At 53.2% G+C, this 19,806-nt stretch overlaps 1 protein-coding gene across 1 annotated transcript in view; it reads right to left on the minus strand.

The window, feature by feature from the left end:
* Window positions 1-19,806, minus strand: part of CCDC12 (coiled-coil domain containing 12) — a 63,094-nt gene that overhangs the window by 11,277 nt on the left and 32,011 nt on the right. Inside the window, exon 2 of the mRNA XM_062200720.1 lies at window positions 15,391-15,458. Within this exon, the coding sequence (XP_062056704.1) occupies window positions 15,391-15,458 (68 nt within the window). The remainder of the gene's footprint in view (window positions 1-15,390; window positions 15,459-19,806) is intronic.

The following is a 19,806-nucleotide window of genomic DNA, read 5'->3' on the forward strand; positions in this document are numbered from 1 at the left end:
GATAGGCAAGCAAGTGTTGGAGGATTTCAGAGGGGACATGGCTGTCCACAGCCAGCGGGACTGCGGGAGGACTCCAGGAAGAGGGGACATCAGGGCTGAGGTTGCAGTGAACAGGGCCAAGGCCCAAAGCCTGCAAAGGGGTGGTCCTCCTCCCCAACAGCAGTGAGTGACCTGTGAGGGCCATGGGAACAGGCATAACAGTGCTCAAGGGTGGGCCAGTCATGATCCTCCTACCCAGTCCCTGCCCCTGCCAGACATCCTTAAAATGCTATGGATAACAGGGCCAGTGCTGCATTGTAGCAGGTAAAGCTGCCGCCTGCACTGCTGGCATCCCATATGAGCACTAGTTCGAGTCCCAGCTGCTCCACTTCTGATCCAGCTCTCTGTTATGGCCTGGGAAAGCAGTAGAAGATGGCCCAAGTGCTTGGGTCCCTGTACCCACATGGGAGACCCGAGACCTCTCTTACTGCCTCTGTAACTCCACCTTTCAAATAAATAAATACATCTTAAAAAAAATAAAAAGTAAAATAAAATGCCATGGAAGCAGACCCCTGACTTCCAGGAAGGAGGAAGAGCCGCAAGGGGCAGAATGGTGCAGTCAGTGGGAACTACGGCCAGTGGCTTTTCTCTATCAGGTCAGGCAGAGTTGGCTGTACCAAGAGCTCACTGGGGCCTCCCTGGCTCACAGCTCATCAAATCCCAGGCCCCAACACCAGGGAATCATGTCCTGGCAACCCCAGAGTGCAGCAAGGTGAGCTCCTGGAGGCCGCAGAGCTTAATGGAAAGCAAGAACAACAGATGCAGAAGTGACCCCCATATGCCAGCCAGGGGAGACGGGGCGGGGGGGGACCTATTCCTTCCCTACTGCCTCTTTCAGGTCCACCATTGCTGGTGCCTCAGAAAGTTCTGGGCCTCCAGGCAGGAAGCTTCCCAACAAGGGCCTCTCACAGGCTGTCATCTGCCCAGTCCTGGTCAGGACCTGGCACCTGTCGGGGCAAGCTATTCCACAAGCAAGGCAGCTCATGTCTACGGCCACACAGCGTGCAAGCTGCAGTGGTCTGAACCTGGGGACGTCTGCATGCCCAATTCAGTCCTACTCATAAGCTCAACCTGCTCCTGTCCCCAGCTCTTACACCATCTCGTTTCCTCCTGCCAGGGCCCCTGGGGCTGGGCTGAACCTCTGTGCCTGGGTGGGGTAGGGCCACACTCCCAGCACCAGCTTCCTCTAAGGAGCAAGGAAAGGCCACCTTGGTCCCCAGGCCCTAATGCCTGCCTTGGGCCTGGGGTAGAATGCCAGGTCACTGAGGCACTGAGAAAGAAAGTGTGGGGCAGTGACTTCTGTTCTCAACAGAACTGGGGAAAAGAGGAAGAGAAACTGGGTGTGGGAGAAAAACTGCCACTCTCAGAAACTGGCCCTAGGCTCTGTGAGAAACCGGGAAATCCGTAGGAGAGAGCAGAGCCAGTGGGAACTCCACCGGGCAGCAGGTATCTGGGCCTCCAGTCTCAGTCCCAGCCCCAGCTCCTGAAGAGCAGCTGGGACGAGGGAGCACAGGGCAGGGGACAGGGGGAGGTCAAAGTCAAGAGGAGAGAACAGCAGCCCTGCCACCCACCACCGCTAGAGCTGAGCACTGGTCAAGCAGCAAGAATACTTGGGCCCCCACCGCTGTGGTATGGCCCAATTCTGGGCCTCAGTTTCCACATACCAACCAAGGAGTTGGTGCTGGTGGTGTCTAGCTCTATCACGCTAGGGTCAAGCCTTCTCCTGCCACAAGAAATGAAGATATTTGCCCTCCCTAATGTCCAATTAACAGTGTTGTCCCACCCCACCCCACCCCCCAAACACATACACACAAGGGCAGGAATCTCTGGGAGAGGTCAGGAAGCACTGGGTTCTGTTGGGATTTGGGCCTGGCCTTTACCAAGCAACAACAAACTAACAAGAGACATATTTTACAAAATCTGTTTTCCTTGGAGAAGCACCAAGACCACAAGGATCTGAGGGGCTGCAGTGGCAGAGATAAGGCGAGTGTGACCATGTGTGGCAGGGTGACAATGTGTGCCCGACATCAGCACCACTCCTCCCTTACAGCACTGCTTACTCATAAGCAGAGACCAGGCAGCGCTTCCTGCACTTCCATGGGGCTGGAGAGAGAGAAGGTTACATTCATTGCAGGCAGAGAGTAGGACCCTGCAACCCTACCCCCAGCTTTGTTGTGACCCTGCCCATGATATCCATCCTAAGGGCAAAGGTGAACCCCTTGTTCTCAAGGACTGAGACTGGCCGGCCCTTTTGTGCTGGGGTGTATGCCTCCTCATCAGCCCTAATAGTGGTCTGGGCAGCCCTGGCCTAACTGCCCACAGGAAGTCTTTCTTCAGGAAAATAAATAAAATACATAGAGTCCCAAATTACCTCTAGAAAGTTTCATATACAACATCCAGGACTCAAAATCAAAAGAAAAAAGAGACACAGAAGATGCAGACACTGGAGTGAAAAATGAAATTTAAAGCCACAGCCCGCCGGCACCGTGGCTCAACAGGCTAATCCTCCGCCTTGTGGCACCGACATATTGGGTTCTAGTCCCGGTCGGGGCTCCGGATTCTGTCCCGGTTGCCCCTCTTCCAGGCCAGCTCTCTGCTGTGGCCAGGGAGTGCAGTGGAGGATGGCCCAAGTCCTTGGGCCCTGCACCCCCTGGGAGACCAGGAGAAGCACCTGGTTCCTGCCATCGGATCAGCGCGGTGCGCTGGCCGCAGCGCGCCGGCCTTTGGAGGGTAAACCAATGGAAGTAAGACCTTTCTCTCTCTCTCTCTCACTGTAAGGAAGACCTTTCTCTCTGTCTCTCTCTCTCACTGTCCACTCTGCCTGTCTTAAAAAAAAAAAAAAAAAGCCACAGCCCTTAGTGAAAGTCTAGGATAGCAGACCACAGGAAGAGAAGTTTTAGCAAACAGAAAGCTATAAAAATCAAATGAAAATTTTACAATTGAAACATATAACTACAATTACAAACAATATATAAAAAAATTATACACACACACACACACAGACCTATAGAGCTGTGAAGTTGGAAAGTAAAGAAAAAACAGATGTACAGGAAATGGTGATAAGATCTAATACACAGGGGCTGGCACTGTGGTACAGTGGGTAAAGCTGCCGCCTGCAATGCTGGCATCCCATATGAGCGCTGCTTCATGTCCTGGCTGCTCCACTACCAATCCAGCTCTCTGCTCTGGCCTGGGAAAGCATTGGAAGATGGCCCAAGCCCTTGGGTCCCACACCCACATGGGAGACCCAGAAGAAGCTCCTGGATCCTGGCTTCGGATCGGCTCAGCTCTGGCCACTGGGGAGTGAACCAGCAGATGGAAGGCCTCTCTCTCTGCCTCTCCTTCTCTCTCTGTGTAACTCTTTCAAGTAAATAAATCAATTTTTTTTTAAAAAAAGAGAGAGAGAGATAATGATTGAAAATTTTTAGAGAATTAATTAAAGAATTACACAGAATTTATAAGAGAATAATCAAGCCGTAGGATAAAGCAGTAATATGGACCCCAAAGAAAAGCGTATGTAGGCAAATCATTGTCAAAATACCAAAAGCCAACCATGAGGAAATTCTGGCCTTCACAGATGAAACTGAACCTTACAGCTGACTTCTCAACTGCAATGACGGAAAACACAGGACAATGGACGGTCCTCAGCGTGAAAGCAAACGAAATGCCACAATTCCAGAGGTGGTTAAAAAGCCTTCAAGGGCCGGTGCCGTGGCTTAACAGGCTAATCCTCCGCCTTGTGGCGCCAGCACACCGGGTTCTAGTCCCGGTTGGGGCGCCGGATTCTATCCTGGTTGCCCCTCTTCCAGGCCAGCTCTCTGCTATGGCCCGGGAAGGCAGTGGAGGATGGCCCAAGTGCTTGGGCCCTGCACCCACATGGGAGACCAGGAGAAGCACCTGGCTCCTGGCTTCGGATCAGCGTGATGCACTGGCCGCAGCGGCCATTGGAGGATGAACCAACGGCAAAAAGACCTTTCTCTCTGTCTCTCTCTCTCACTATCCACTCTGCCTGTCAAAAAAAAAAAGCCTTCAAAAGAAAAACTCTCGCAGATAAAGAAAAGCAAGGAGATTCTGTCCTTAGTGGATCTGTTCCTTAAGACAAACCTAGGGAGTGCTCTAGCCTGAAGGAGAATGGTCTCCAGTAGGAGCAGGGACCTGCATGAAGGAATGAATATAGCCTGAGAGAGGGCAAACATGCAGGTAAACCTGCACGAACACAGGCTGTCCCAAACAGGAACAATGACTTGTAGGACTTAAAGGACAGCAACACCAGCACAAAATGCAGAAAGAGAGGCTAATGGCATTAAAGTGTCCAACGCTCTTGCACTGCACGAAACTGGTACTACTACTTCTAACTGGATTCAGTGAGTTAGTGTCATGTTAGCCCTCTGCCAAGAAAGGGAAAAGAGCATGTCATTGACAAAGGAAGGAGATGGAATGATTAAAAGAAAAAAAATTTAAGAGGACTAGGAGTGAGATAAAAAAGCAAAGTCAAGAAACAAATAGTAAGATGGAGGCTCACACACAGAGCAGGCTGCAGAGGCTGTCCTGGTGCTTCCCATCACAGCACCTACAGCTGCCATGGCTCTTGAAGAATGGACAAGGTGTGACAACATGGTGCCAGCTAGACCGGCAGAGCAGGCCAACACCTAACACCTGTCAGCTGGCCGGGAAATGCTGCGGCTGCCTGCAATCACTAGGCAGTCACTGGCACCTGGAATCCACTCTGCCAGGGGCCCCTGGAGCCAAATACTCATGCAGCCATCCCCATTCTAGAATGAGGAGGCTGCTGCTGAGGGGAGGAAGTGCTAGTCCTGGCCTCCAGCGGCATGACTAGGTCCAGACCCCAGCTTTGCTGCTTTGGAGACATAGGAAGAATCATACATGGGAAGGTGCCTACACAGAAATCAAGGACACCAGTCTACCATGAGGCTATGTGGGGGTGGCACAACCTGTGGACATCATTCACTGAACAGATTGCTGTCTTAGGGGACAGAGGCCTCCTCTCCCAGGAGGACCACCTTTCCACTCCATACTGCTACCCCAGAAGTCCGTCCCCAGACCCTAAAGACTATCTACTGGACAGGAACATGGCAGACCAAGATGACAGTCCAAGATGGACAGTCACAGAGGCCTGGGAACAAGCAGCTCAGTAAACACATGGCACAGCCCACCAAGGCCCCACAAAACAACTCCCCCAGTGCAGCTGGGGTCACCAAGCAGACAGAAGGTGATCCTTGTGTGGCCCACAGGGTGGGTGGCAGAGTACATCTGTTTCTGCACAGCACATATCATGTGTGCAGGGCCACCCAGGACACATCACAACACTTGAGGCCTAGCCAAAGAACTGCCTCGTTCCTCCACTCCCTTTGCCTTTTCAATCTGTCTGGTACCACAAGCTTGGGACTGGAATCCCGGGCAGCAGGGAACCTGGCTTACCTGAGTCACCTCTGCAGCCCTTTCTGATCAGCAGTAGACAGGGAGCAGATGGGCTAAGACAGGGTCCAACTCCACAGGCCTTTCCTATAACACAGGAAGTGTGGGAAGATTCCTGGTGCTCAGGGGCCAGAAGGCAAAGAGTGCGAGGACCATGCCAGAGAAGGACCAGAGCCTTCAAGCCAGTCTGTGCTGTTCCCAGGATGGAAAATAGCACAAGTCCTGTGCCGGGTGCCTGGAGAACACAGACACCAGAGCCCCTTCCAGGAGCTTACCCTCAAACCCTGCTCATGTACACTCCGGCCCACATCATCAGTAGAATCCACAGGGCCAAAGGGATGATGGAGCCACTCTGAGCTTCCTCAGAATGAACACCAAGCTGTTCTGTTGGACTGAGAAAAGCAAGTGTGCGCAGAAGCACGCGTGTAAGGAGAGGTCACACGTCAGCACTTCCGAGCTGACACAGCGTATCTGTGTGCAACCTGCCTCTGCAGGGGGCTGAGAAGCTGGTCCCAAAGGTGGGCTCCCAAGTGGGAAGTTGGGAGTGCAGGAAGATATTTTTCCCTGTGCACTTATTAATATTGTTTGAATTCTGCACCTCATGAATTCCTCACCTACTCACAAAGCTATAGCCATGAGATGGATAATTTTATAACCTTTGAAAGTAACATTTGCAAATGATTATTTTGAATATGAAACAGAAAATTCACAAAAGTGCTGACACAGAAGTGTTCATAGTGATGATTCTAAGAGTGATTTTCTGTGGCTTCCAGAATCTGCCCAGAAACAACCAAGTGAACAAAAGGAAACACGAGGAGGAAGGAGCCAGAAGGGGCACGTAAATGAGGCTGACCTCCAGGGGCAGGGCAGGGCTCTGTACCAGGCAGCCCCAGCATAGAGTTCCAGCTGCCCCGCCTCTGTGGCCAAGGGTCAGATTACCCACTAGCCAAAGGAAGCAGAGATCAAGTCATGCTTTTTGGGCTTCCTGCCTTGGAGCCCAAGGGACAGAGGGCAGTTTGGTGAGTTCCAAGGCTTCTAGGACATCACATGCCCTGTGCCACCCACAGCCCTTCCTTGTCGGCAGGCACTATCTGAGCTGAGGCTCACTATCTCTCCACAGGAGGCAGATGTCCAATTCCCCATGATCCAGGGCCCCCAGGGTCTCCAAAACAAGTCTAAACTTCACGTGGTCCCAGCCCCACAGTTGGCTCACTCAGCAAATGTCCCCCACCCCAGTTCTCAGTTACTACAGGAACCAGCCTTGCTACCACACAGAAGGCAGACTCTGGAGTGTCCTTTTAAATTGGGGAAAACAGGAGGGCAGGCATTGTGGCACAGGGGGTTAAGCTGCTGCTTGGGACACATGCCTACCATATCAGAGTGCCTGGGATAGAGACCTGCTTCCACTTCCAATTTAGCTTCTGCTAACATGCCTGGGAGGCAGCAAGTGATAGTTCAAATACTTGGGTCCCTGTCACCCACATGGGAGACCTGGATGGAATCCCCAACTATTGGTTTAGACCTAGCCCAAGCTTTTATGGGCATCTGGGGAGTGAGCCATGGGATGGAAGATCTTTCTCTGTTTCTCCTCTATCTATGTTACTCTGCATTTAAAATAAATAGATAAATAAATAATTTGAAAACAAATAAATAAAACGTAAGACATATCCTTTTACATTTCCTATGCGGCTTCCTCCCTGGGAAGCCTAGAAGACCGGCTGGTAAGCACTGCAGGCCTCCTCAAGGCCAGCTGCAGGGGCTGCAGGCAAGGACCAGTCAGGGAGATTTGGGGGAAATCACCTCTTGGGGTGTTTTCACACCTTCCATATATGCCACTGAGGGGAAGGGAGTGGGGAAACTTGATCTCTGTAAACCCAGGAGAAAAGTTCTAGAATGTTTAAATGAAAGAAAGCTTGGAGATGAGGTATCTGATCCAAACCCTTCACTGGCAAATGGGCCTCAGAGACAGTCTACCCTACTCATGGAAGCATCATGGCCCCTGACCACTTCATTCATTCATCTTCCCCACAGCATCAGCCTCTTTTTTCACCATAGATCTCACCCCCCTGTCCTGGACTCCTGGAGACAGGCAGACAGAGGACAGCACAGGCAGTCCCACATGGCCTGCTCCTGAGAATAAGTCTCTCATGCCCACAGCCCTGCTCAGGGGCCAGAGAGGGAGCTGGAGTGAGGCTCTCACAGAAAGAAACCACAGTGAAAACCAAGCACAGCATGCACCTGCAGGGTCCTGGAAGCCAGCACTGGCCAGAGAGACCAGCACCTCTGACCACAGAGCGCTTTCATTTTTAATATCCAGAGTACAGAGAGACCCAGGAGCTCTTCCAGGACACCCCCTCCCCACTTGCCAAGAACCCTCTGTCTGCTTTAGGTTTGGCACATGGAGGCCCACCCGACACTCCAGGATAAACAAGGCCTCACTTGCTGATGCCAGAGCCAGGCCCTCAAAAACCACGCCAATGAGAAAGGCATCCCAACAAGGGAGAGAACCCAGCCCAAACGGCACACAAGGCTGTTCCAGAGGCTGACCCAATGGTTTCCTTCATGACCCAATGACATATTCAGACCCCAAAACCCAGTAATTACACTCTGGACAAAGAGTAACAAAACAGGAGTAAGCAAAATGAAGTGTTCTACAGACAACTAGTTCTAGTGACATAATTTCTAACAGTCATGAAGTGAATCCCTCTGGGCTCTTCAGGCAGGGTCCCCCAGAGTATGCTGCCAACAGAGGGGAACAGCTCAGTGCACACAGCACCTGGCTGCAAGGGCAGAAAACAAGTCAGGTGCAGATCAAGCACAAGATCAGTACAGAATGTAGACACTGGAAAGAGGTCATGGAGGGACATTTTCATTTGTGACTATTTGACATTTTCCTTTCAGATCCTTGATGGTCGGCATTACAACAAACAAATTTTTGAAGAGCCCCATGGCTTCCCCACCACAGACAGAAGAAACTGTCCTCCAGCAGTCCCCCAGCAAGATGGCTCTGGGCACAGGGGGCAGACACAAGCCAGTGAAAGCGCTCTCATCTTCTCCCATCCAGCTACCCCAGGCCTCCTGTCCTGACTGCAGGGAAGACAATGGTCAACTGGGAAACAAGACCAAGAACTGACCACACGAAGGCCAGGGCCACCTCAGAGCCCCAGGGGGTAGACAAGGCCTCCTCAGTTTCTGGAACAGGGGTGGGTGCTCTCGCGTCCTGCCCACCCCACTTGCAGGCCATCACAGATGGGACAAAGTCATGTGAGCAGAAGCACCCTGCACACACTGCCTCTCCAGACCTCAGATCTGAACAGCAGCCCCGAGATTCCCTGGTGTGTCTGAACTGAGTGAAGACCCAGAGCCAGGAGCCAAACCCAAGCGTCTGGCCCGGAGGCAGACCCCACTGAATCCCCCCTCTGTGGAGGATGAGGGCTACCTGGCAGAGCGCCTGGAGGCCCTGCCCCCCTCAGCCAGGCCTCTGGGCACTTTGTGTTCCCCAAGGGAAGAAGCCCTCAGGCTGCCACCCCAGCAGAGGCCAGCCCACCACATCATCCTGGCCACTATTCCTCCTCTGTAGAATCTCCTAGCTGCCAGCAAAACCCTTCTTTAGCCCCTAAAATCACAGAGTCACAAATGTTAGAGGCAGAGGGGCTTCAGAAATAATACAGTTGGGCCCTGGTCTTAAAACAGGGAGTTCAGAAGAGCCAGAGCCAGCGGGGGTGAGACTGCATGGGAGACTCACCAAGACATGTGACAGCCACAGTCACCCACGTTCACCCAGCTGTGTCAGCGTGAGGCCCACCAAAAGCCCCTGAGGGGTGGTTTACAATCAACCAGCAGCTGTTCCAGGCAATGCCAGGCCCAGGAATTAGTCAAACGTGGCCCCTGCACAGTGGCTGCTGCCATCACATCTGGGGCACACAGTCGCTACCATCCTCCCCTCCCCTTGATGCTTCAGGACCTGACCTAGGTCCTCTCTGGCAAGAGGTCAAATTCCGCACCCTGCCCATCTGAACACCCAAAGCTAATGGGTCTTTGAAGAGTTAGGAACAGCTGATAGACTAAAAAATCAATCATGGTATTCTCCAAGATATACTGAGCAGCTCCAGAGAATTTCACAAGTACATTTACCGAAAGACAGACATGATACATCCCATGAAAGAGGCTGCAAAATAGCAGGACAGGGCCGGGCACTGCGGCACAGCAGGTTAGGCTGCCACTTTCGACATCTGCATCTGAAATTTGACTGCTTGGGATTCAGGCCTGTCTGCTTCTGAGCCAGGTTCCTACAAATGTGCACCTTGGAAGCCAGGAGGTGATGGCCCAAGTAACTGAGTCCCTGCCACTCACACAGGAGACCCAGATGGAATTCTGGGCTCTTGGTTTCAGCCTGGTCTAGTCCTGTCTGTTGCAGGTTACTGGGAAGTGAAATAACAAATAGATGATCTCTTTCTCACCCTGTCACTCTGCCTTTCTTTCTTTCTTTTAATTTCTTCTTTGGTTTTTCATGAAGCTTTTTTTTTTTTTAAAAAAAGATTTATTTATTTATTTGAAAGTCAGAGTTACACAGAGAGAGGAGAGGCAGAGAGAGAGAGATAGAAAGAGAAAGAGAGGTCTTCCATCCGATGGTTCACTCCCCAACTGGCTGCAATGACCAGAGCTGCGCTGATGATCCAAGTCTCCCACACTGGTGCAGAAGACCAAGGACTTGGGCCATCTTCTACTGCTTTCCTAGGCCATAGCAGAGAGCTGGATCAGAAGCGGAGCAGCCGTGTCTCTAACTGGCACCCATATGAGATGCCAGAGCTGCAGGCCAGGGCGTTAACCCACTGTGCCACAGTGCTGGCCCCACTCTGCCTTTCAAATAAATAACTAAAAACAACAAGGGGCCAGCCCTGTGGTATAGTAAGTTAAACCACCACGTGCAATGCCGGTATCCCATATGGGTGCCAGTTCCAGTCCTACCTGCTCCACTTCCCATCCAGATCTTTGCTAATGTGCCTAGGAAAGCAGCAAAGGATGGCCCAAGTGCTTGGGCGCCTGTGCCCATGTGAGAGACCCAGAAGAAGTTCCTGGTTCCTGGCTTCTGTTGGGCCCAGACCTGAATGTTGTGTCCATTTGTAGTGTGAACCAGCAAATGGAAGTTTTCTCTCTCTCCCTCTCTGTAACTCTTTCTTTTCATTTTTAAAAGAATTATTTATTTATTTGAAAGGCAGAGTTAGAGAGTGGCAGAGGCAGAGAGTGAGAGAGATCTTCCATCCTCTAGTTCACTCCCCAAACGGCCACAATAGTTGGAGCTGGGACAATCTAAAGCCAGGCACCTAGAGCTTCTTCTGGGTCTCCTACATGAATGTAGGAGCTCAAGGGCCTGGTCCATCTTCCACTGCTTTCCCAGGCTGTAGCAAAGAGCTGAACTTGAATCGGCACCCATATGGGATGCCAGCACTGCGGGCCATGGTGCTAGTCCCTCTGCCTTTCAAATAAATAAATAAATAAACCTTTAAAAAACAAACAAAAAGGCAGGATACATACAGATCCATGTGAATCTGTATTTTCTAACTTCTCTATTAAATAAAATACAATTTATGGACTTTACGTACTAATTTTATTTTCAAAGAGGAGGAAGGAAAGTAAAGATTTATGGAGTTAAGCTGAGTCCCAAAGGCCCCACAGGATAAGAACAGCTCACATCCAGATGGCAGGGGACAGGGATCTGCACAGTCCACTGCTCCTCTCCCTCCTGGGGCCCACCTACCCACAGACCACTCTGGGAGGTGGATGGTGCTCACATCCATCAGGCTGCCCTGGGCTGCAAAGTGTCAGCTCCTGCTGCTGGCCACTGGAGCCATGCCTCTCTTCACCACAGCTGCCTGGCAGCCCTGCTACCTACCAACCAAGCCCAGCCAAGAGGGCATGTGGAATAGAGACCACTGCAGCTCCCCATCGAGGGAGCACAGGGGCAAGTATGGGGCAGAACCGTGCCTGGCCTGCCCTGCAAGCCTGCAGGTTGTGGGCAGCGATGGCTTCAGTCCCGCCTGTGACAGGAAGTTGGGTGAGCTCATAGTTCCCTCCCTGGCTACACATCAGATAGGCACTCAGGAAGGTCTTGGTGCCAGCTCCACTCCCTTCCACTTGCCACTTCACCTGCCCAAACTGTGGTTTCCTCACCCAGAAACACAGACACCACCCAGCCCCAGAGCAAGGAAGATGTCAAAAGCAGAGCTTTGGAAGCACTCAAGATCACAATAAACGGGCTATCAGGACCCACCTGTGCCCTCCTCAAACAGAAGGGCCATCCCCAGTGCCAGCCACGGCAAACGGGTTTCACCACTTCCTCAAGCCTGTGCTCTCTTGACACGTTCTCCCACATTTCCAGGCTAGTCCTGGAGCACAGGGCCGCCACATGTCTCCGATCTGCTGCTTCAGCACAACTCATGGGGCTATGGTTCACCCGCATGGCCCATACCTGGGACATCCCGGGCCTGGAGCAAGGCTACGGTAACTCAGGAGGTGTGGGTGGGAACCACCCTGGATGTACCGAGTGGAGTAATGTGTGTTGGAACAAGCTGACATCACAGACTGGCCACACACCCTGGAGCACAGACCCACCCCTGGGATCCAACTCGCAGAGGGGAGGAGGCCTGGCATTTGGCAGACTAAAAGGTTTGGGCTCTGGGCCAGACCTCAGCCTCAGCTGGGGTGGGACCTCTCTCTAGAGGAGGGTCATGCACACATTGAGTTGGGGAACAGGTTTTCCATCCCTGAAGAAGGAAGGCCAGTGTCCTGGTTTCTTTTGCAATATGTGTCACCCACCCTAGGACAAACCACTGTCCCTCAAGGTGACCAACTGCCCCAGCTGGGTGTAGATCTCTCTCCAAAGCCAGAGAGGTGGCAGTTGTGGGGGTTGGGGGCTTGGAACTTGCTCCGTATGTCAAGTACTTGACAAGACATACACCCCTCCTCCTACACCAGATGGAGTGTACAACATCTCTCCTCTCCACGCAGCCACAACCCAACAGCCCCTCCCACAAGGCAGGGCCTCCAGGGCTCACATCAGGCACCCTGCCAACAGGAAGTGACTGAGCGCTTAAAAAAACAACAGCAGCTGACAAGAGGGCCCTCTCTGCAAGTCAGCTTTCCAGGGCACCTCTTCTTAGGCAGTGAACAAGGGGCTGGAGGAGAGGGGCTCCCTTAGGCACAAGTCACTGGCACCAGAATTAGCTACAGAAGGATGGCTCTGGGAAGCAGGGGCTCTCCTGGAGGTGGGAACACTTCTTGCCTCCCCAGACAGCCAGGTATGGCCTGGGCTTGTCAACCTGCTGGGGCCCACTCCCATCAGATGGGGATTGGGCAGGATTTACCCAAGGAGGGTACTAAACATTTTCAAAGGAACTGTGTGATCTGTAGATTCAAGGCAACTGTAATCAAAATCCCAGCATGTTTTTTAAAAAGTGGATCATCAATTTATAATGAAAGGCAAAAGAGTTAGAAAAAGGTCTCCTTGGGCAGTGGGGCAGGAGCAGGTGGGTGACTTCAGGATGGCTGGAGAGGAGTGGGCCCGGGGGTACCTGCCTCCAACATGATGATGGGTCTTCCCACTTCCTAGGTTAGACAACCGCATCTGCAAAATGAGGCCTGTCTGCCCATCTCCACGGGTGGGTCCCCTGTCACACACGCCTATTCCTACACTCATCCATCTGCTTCCGTGATTTCCACATGGAAGTCCACTGTGCTCTCAGCAAAGTCGCCCAGGGTCTTCCTTCTCCCCCTGAGCCCCAGCCCTGCTGGGAAAGCAGCTGTGGCATTTGCTCTAGTCATTAGGTGAAACAAGTTCTGGTCTTCTATCCATCTTTCAGTTGAAGATATTAAGGGTGACCGAGGGCATGTGACTGGGCCAGGCCTCAAACCTGGGATTGAATCCCAAATCCAGAGCTTGCACCATGTGCCTAAATCCTGTAATTTCAGGGCCTGTTGCTAAACCAAGAATTGCTTCACAGTTATTAAAAACGTGCCTGATGAACCAGCTATACCAATCAGGGGAACTGGCCACCAGCCAAGAGTCTGTGCAGTGCCTACAGAGCCAGTAGGTCTCTGTGAGGGACGCTGAGACCTGGAGGGTAACCAGGGCAAGAGAATCTTGCTTGCTGTCAGCCAACAGCAGCATGCAGGAAGCTGAAGCCAGGTGCTCATAGGCAGCAGGCCCTGGGTCATCTGGTGGTTAGAGGTCACAGCTGGGTGGCCATGTGGGCTGAGGCAGTTCAGGGAGGACTCTGGATCAAGGTGTGAGAGAAGACACCAGGGAGAAGGAAAGTGGGCAGCTGGATCACAGGAGCTCCCAAGCTGGGCCCAGGTTTCAGGTACAGTTCTTTCTTTTTTTTTTTTTTTTTTTTTGACAGGCAGAGTTAGACAGTGAGAGAGAGAGAGAGAGAGACAGAGAGAAAGGTCTTCCTTCCATTGGTTTACCCCACAAATGGCTGCTATGGCACTTGGGCCATCCTCCACTGCCCTCCCGGGTCACAGCAGAGAGCTAGACTGGAAGAGGAGCAACCGGGACAGAATCCGGCGCCCCAACCAGGACTAGAACCCGGGGTGCTGGCGCCGCAGGCGGAGGATTAGCCTAGTGAGCCAAGCGCTGGCCCAGGTACAGATCTTTCGAACCACCCTTGTGTCACTCCCTAGATAGGGCAAGGCTTAGAAGCAGGGGTCAAGGGGGTAGAGTGATGCCTGTGCATACCTCCCCAGTAAGGGGTTACATTACCCACCAGTTCACACTGCAGGTTCATAGCACTGGGTCTTTGCTAACCAAATTCTACCCTCCAGACCCCCGCCTCAACTCAAGAAGCATTTTCTCCATGAGGCCCTGGCTGCAGGCAGCCCAGAGCAGGCACCGCATTCCTCCCAGGGCACTTTAAAAGGGTTGGTGCCTACAGGGCTTCCACCTGGCACCTATGTTCAAACCAGGTAACTGAAGCTGGCTGTGCTCTACTCTCAGGGGCAGGGCAAGCCGAGACACCTGCTGGTCACTGAGCACAGAGGTTGCCCTTCTCTCCCCAGAGGTAAAGGAGGCTGGGGCCAAGACGGTGGCCCAGGGGTCTCTGGAATCTGTTCCTGATCCATAAACATCTCAGGAGTGCCTTTCCAGACTCAGCTGCATATAAAGGGAGGGGTTTCTGCTTCCTGGGACACAGCTGTTTCTCAGGGCAGAGGAAATCAAGGCCATCTGCCCCTACAGACACAGTCTGGTCCCAGGCAGAGAGCTTTGGCTCAGAGCTGGCTGTAGGAGGAAGTCTGGGACCACTGGGACTCGGGCACAGGAATGCCAGTCAGATCTGAAGGCTCTCCCAGCGTGAGGATCAGCCTCCCTGCTCTCCGAGCCCTAACATTCGCTCCTGCAAACAGTCCCCAGCATATCTGATGCAAAGCAGGTCAGGGTGCTCTGGGGAACCTGCCACCATGAGGGAGGGAGAAGTGCACACACTGTTTGGGCAACTTCGGTTGACTCAACCCAACACTGGTCTTTGGCAAAAAAGTGATTAATATTACAGAAGGATATGAAGCCGGAGGTGGGGGGAACACAGAGGAAAAAGAGGAGGCCTTTGAGCTGAGCTCTACATAAAGCCTGAGATGTAAAAGGAGTGTGAGCAGAGTGGAAAGGCAGAATGTGAGGGTTAGATGGAAAATGCGAACATCTGCCAGACAGCTAATGGAGGCGGGGTGGGGGACATGCAGAGAAGGCCCCAACTAGTGAGAAGGTTCAGAAGTTCCATTCTGAACAGGGAGCCAGGGGAGGGAGAGACAGGAAGCACGTGGAGTCTGAACACGGGACTGGGAGGATGTAGAGACCTGGAGACCAGTGGGTGCTGGAGGACAGAGCAGCAGAGTGCTGTGCACCCAGAGTTGCACACAGGTTACCTGTGCTTCTCGCCTTCCTCCTCCTCTTCTCTAAGCTGCTTGGTTTTTGGCTCCCCCTCTTCCTTGTCCTGCAAAGAAAAGGAGACAGCCACCTGCTCACATGAACGCTCTTGGGTCCAGTCAACAGTGCCTGGGGAAGTTAATGGGGAACAGGAATTTTCAGGAGCCAGACACCCTGGCAAGGACCAGCTTGGTGCTCCAGCCTCTGCATGGGGCACATGCCTGTTGCCTCTGACAGGGGCAGCACTACAGCCTCACGCCTCACCTCAAATTTAAAAATTCCTAATGCAGCCCAGTCCCAGGCACGTGGTGGCCCTCAGAGGAGACCAGCAGAAGAGCTGGAAGACTTCAGTGGTGAGAAATGGAGCTGGTAGGGCTGCAGCCACCAGCCACCTTCATGGGTCTGGATGGATCCACGTGCTGAGCTGGGAGAGGTGCGAGGTCTGGGCTGGTGGTGGGGAGGACAGTCAGCAACCAGGACAGGAGGAAGAGCTTGACCTCCTGACTTCCCTACAGAGCCAGGTACCTCTCGGGAAATATCTACTTGGTATTCTTTGGGAATAACATAATTTTTTTTTTTTTTTTTTTTTGGACAGGCAGAGTAGACAGTGAGAGAGAGAGACAGGGAGAAAGGTCTTCCTTTACCATTGGTTCACCCTCCAATGGCCACTGTGGCTGGCGTGCTACAGCCAGCACACCACACTGATCCGAAGCCAGGAGCCAGGTGCTTCTCCTGGTCTCCCATGTGGGTGCAGGGCCCAAGCACTTGGGCCATCCTCCACTGCACTCCCGGGTCACAGCAGAGAGCTGGACTGGAAGAGGGGCAACCGGGACAGAATCCGGCACCCCAACCAGGACTAGAACCCGGTGTGCTGGTGCTGCAGGCGGAGGATTAGCCTAGTGAGCCGCGGTGCTGGCCGGGAATAACATAATTTAACACAGGATCAGGCTTGAAACAAAACTCACTGCCCAGGCCTGCAATGTACAAAAGCCATTTCAAAAGGACCATGGAAAAATGAAGTTGAAAGATAAGTTTATTTTGATGGAAAAAATCTGAAGTCTACACATAGCTTTTGCATTATACACATTTTCCACAAGCAGTCTGAAAACCCATTACGCTCAGAGAGACAGAGGTGTGAGGAATCACAGTTTCTATGAGAAAAATCATTTCCGCTAAATCTGGTTCCTTCCAGCTCCTGCACTTTTTTGTTTTAAGTCTAGAGAAATCATGTTCATCTCAGCCTTGACATGGTACACCTTCCAGGTATATCTTCCAGGGGCACCAAGGGCCACAACAGAAGGAAACTGCCATGCTGCTTCCACCTGCCCCAGACAATCCCGCTCCTGGGCTTGCTTCCACCCTCTCTATGTTCTCATCGGCACTGGATCAGCCTGTCCTGCGGGCAAACTGTCCTGCAGGGCATGTACGTACACTTGTGCATTCAAATACGTGTGACAGCGCCGCAGCACCCCACGTGGACTGCGAGGCCCTGGCCAGAGCCGTCAGGGTCTCCCTGCATGCCAGGGTTGCCGCTCCAGAAGGCGTCCATCCCCTCACTGCATTGCAGGCAGCCTCTGGTTGGCCGGGACGGTCAGTTCTGAGGAGGTATCCGTCAGCACCTTCCCCAGGCCACCTGCTGTGGCAGATACAAGGACAAGCTGGTGCTACATAAAAATGCTAAGTAAACAGCTGCTGGGACTATGCCTGCTGGAAGCTGTGCACGCTTGACAACTGCCTTTCTGGAGTGGCATTTGCTCGCCAGTAAAAACCCTGCCATTTGTTGGCCACACAACCTCCCTTTGGGGGTGGAGACCCCCAAACCAGGCTGGAGGTTGGCCTGAGAAAGCCTCCTGCAATGTGGAAAGGGCAAGGTGCGCCCCTCATCCCTGGCTGCCCAGTCTCACAGGGACGAGGCAGCAGGAACAAAACAACTGACCCAGTGACAGCAGTTCTTGGGGTGGGGGTGGGGGGGGCAGGCAGAGTACGAGTGTTACAGAACTGAAGATGGGATGGGCAGGGCGGGAGCATGCAGCATGGCTCGAGCTGAAGAACCCACAGGGGTTGGAGTGGCAGCAGGTGAAGTTGAGTGTCAGGTAAGGTTGCCAGGCAGGCGGGGGCCCATCACAGAGGGCTCTAGCTGGCATTCTGAGGCAGTGGGAGCCAGAGGTCTGGGGAGAGGCTGCTGACTTCTGCCCAGCAAGGCAGGTTGGGGACACAGACACACAGCTGGTGAGACCCAAGAGGGAAGGAAGAGCAGAGCACTGTTGCTTGGCACAGAGAGCAGTTCGGGCTCTCTGTGTGGCTCCCAGGCTGCTGGGACTTGCGTGGGCCTTCTGACACACCCTCCCTTGATACAGGATGCCCACGGAAGAAGCCAAAAGCTGGACCATTCAATAGAGTCTGCTCCCACCACCAGCCAGCAGACTCCCTGAAGGCCAGAGTTGCCTGCCTCAGCGGCGGGGGGCGTCCATGGTGATTAAGACAGAGGTAGAGGAGCAGAAAGGGCTGCCAGGCCCCCACCTCCACAGGAAGGCTTTTTTCTGAAGGGCCTCTGATAACCTGACCACCTGGCAGAAGAGGGCAGCAACTGCAGGAAAGGGATCAGCCACGGCAAATTCCAGGCCCCTTCCCAGCCCTTGTACAAGGTCACACTCACCCCCATCACTGCCACCACCCTCCTAGGAACGCTCAAGTGCCTTGGCAAAGGCCAAGTTATTCATTAATAAATGAAAAAACACCCAACTGTTTAAACGACATTTAAAAAAAAAATGCTAGACAGTTTGGTGTGCAGGGTGCGGCACCAGCTCAGCAGGCAGCCTGGGAAAGCGTGCAGAGAGAAAGATGTGCACCTGTGACAGGACGAGGGGTGTTCCTGCCTTCCTGTCAGCGAGTGGTTCACAGACACACTGCTTGACAAGCTGCAAGAGTGAATGTGAGACACAAGGTTGGGTGTCAGGGTGTTCAGCTGAGAGGCCAGTGTGAGTTATGCAAAAACAGCAAGAAAAACAGCTCCTGGGAGATCCTGGCCCAGGTTACCAGGCCTGGGAGGGTGGCAGCAGGTACAGACCAGCCCTGAAGCCCACCCTTCTTCTGAGGAGAGCTCCCAGGACAGCCTATCCAAGGGCCTCAAGTCAACCAAGGAGGAAACTCAGGAAAGGAAAAGACCTGCTCCACGTCACAGAATCTGCCGGTGGTGGCTGCCGCTCTGGATCAAGGTCCTCCCAATTCTGGCCGTGCATTCTTGCCAGTGAGACAAGAGACGGCCTATCAAGGGGGGCACCACATTTCTACAAAGAGCTCTGATCTCAGCCGCCTTTCCTGTGCACTCACATGGCTCAGCCCCAGCCCAGGCCCCAGTGCACTCCAGCAGGGAAGCAAGGCAGGCACTGCTGCACAGCCTCCCGGGAGCCGAGGCATCTGGCCCATCCTGAGACCCCGAAACCAGACTCCCTCCACACCTCCCAAACCCCACACCTCCCAAACCCCTCACCTCCCGAGCCCTCTTCTCCACTACTTCCCTCCTCCTCAGGTCCCCACAGCAACTTAGTCCCCATCAATTCCCCTCCCTCCTTGCCAGCCAGCCCCTCTACTCCAGAGAATACAGCTCTGCATGTCTCCCTCTTTCCCCTAAGTCTCTCTCCATCTTATCCACCCACATCACACTGCACCTCCTCAAAGCTCTTGCTGGGTCCCCTTACCCCAAAACAAGTCATTCTCAACACTACATGCCTGGGCTGAGGGTGCAGCACCCCACCCCCTTACTCTTCACACTGGCTTCTGTCCAGAACACCCTGATTTGTCTCAAATCCTGAAACATCCACCCTAATAACCCCCTTTACAGCCAGTCCTAGAGGGCAGCTCAAAGTCTGTCTCCCCAAGGGCAGCCTTCTGAGATTCCTGGGCAGAGGGCCCAGTACACATCAGAGCCTGTGATGCAGGCCACTGGTTATTCCTGTTCACAGCCAGGCCTCTCAGTGTAGGCATCTCTTGTGCCTCCTCAAGGCCTCGCCCAGACTCTGGCTACACAAACCTTCCTCAACTCTCTTTTTAAAAAAAAATACTTATTAATTTATTTCAAAGGCCAAGATACCGCTGGCTCACTCCCCAAATGGCTGCAACAGCCAGTGCTGGGCCAGGCCAAAGCCAGAAACTTCTCCGGGTCTCCCACATGAGTGCAAGGGCCCAAGCACTTGGGCCATCTTCTGCTGCTTTCCCAGGCACATTGGCAAGGAGCTGGATCAGAAGTGGAGCAGCCAGGACTTGAACTGGCAACCATATGGGATGGTGGCACTGCAAGCAGAGGCCTAGCTTTCTATACACAGTGCCGCTGGCCCCACCTTCCTCAACTCTTGCTGAGTTTAGCTGCTACTCTCCACCACCACCAGAAGACTCAAACCCCGAGGTGTGCTGGTGGC

This window comes from Lepus europaeus, chromosome 9 (genome assembly GCF_033115175.1).
Source record: "Lepus europaeus isolate LE1 chromosome 9, mLepTim1.pri, whole genome shotgun sequence".
In the NCBI taxonomy this organism is placed as follows: domain Eukaryota; kingdom Metazoa; phylum Chordata; class Mammalia; order Lagomorpha; family Leporidae; genus Lepus; species Lepus europaeus.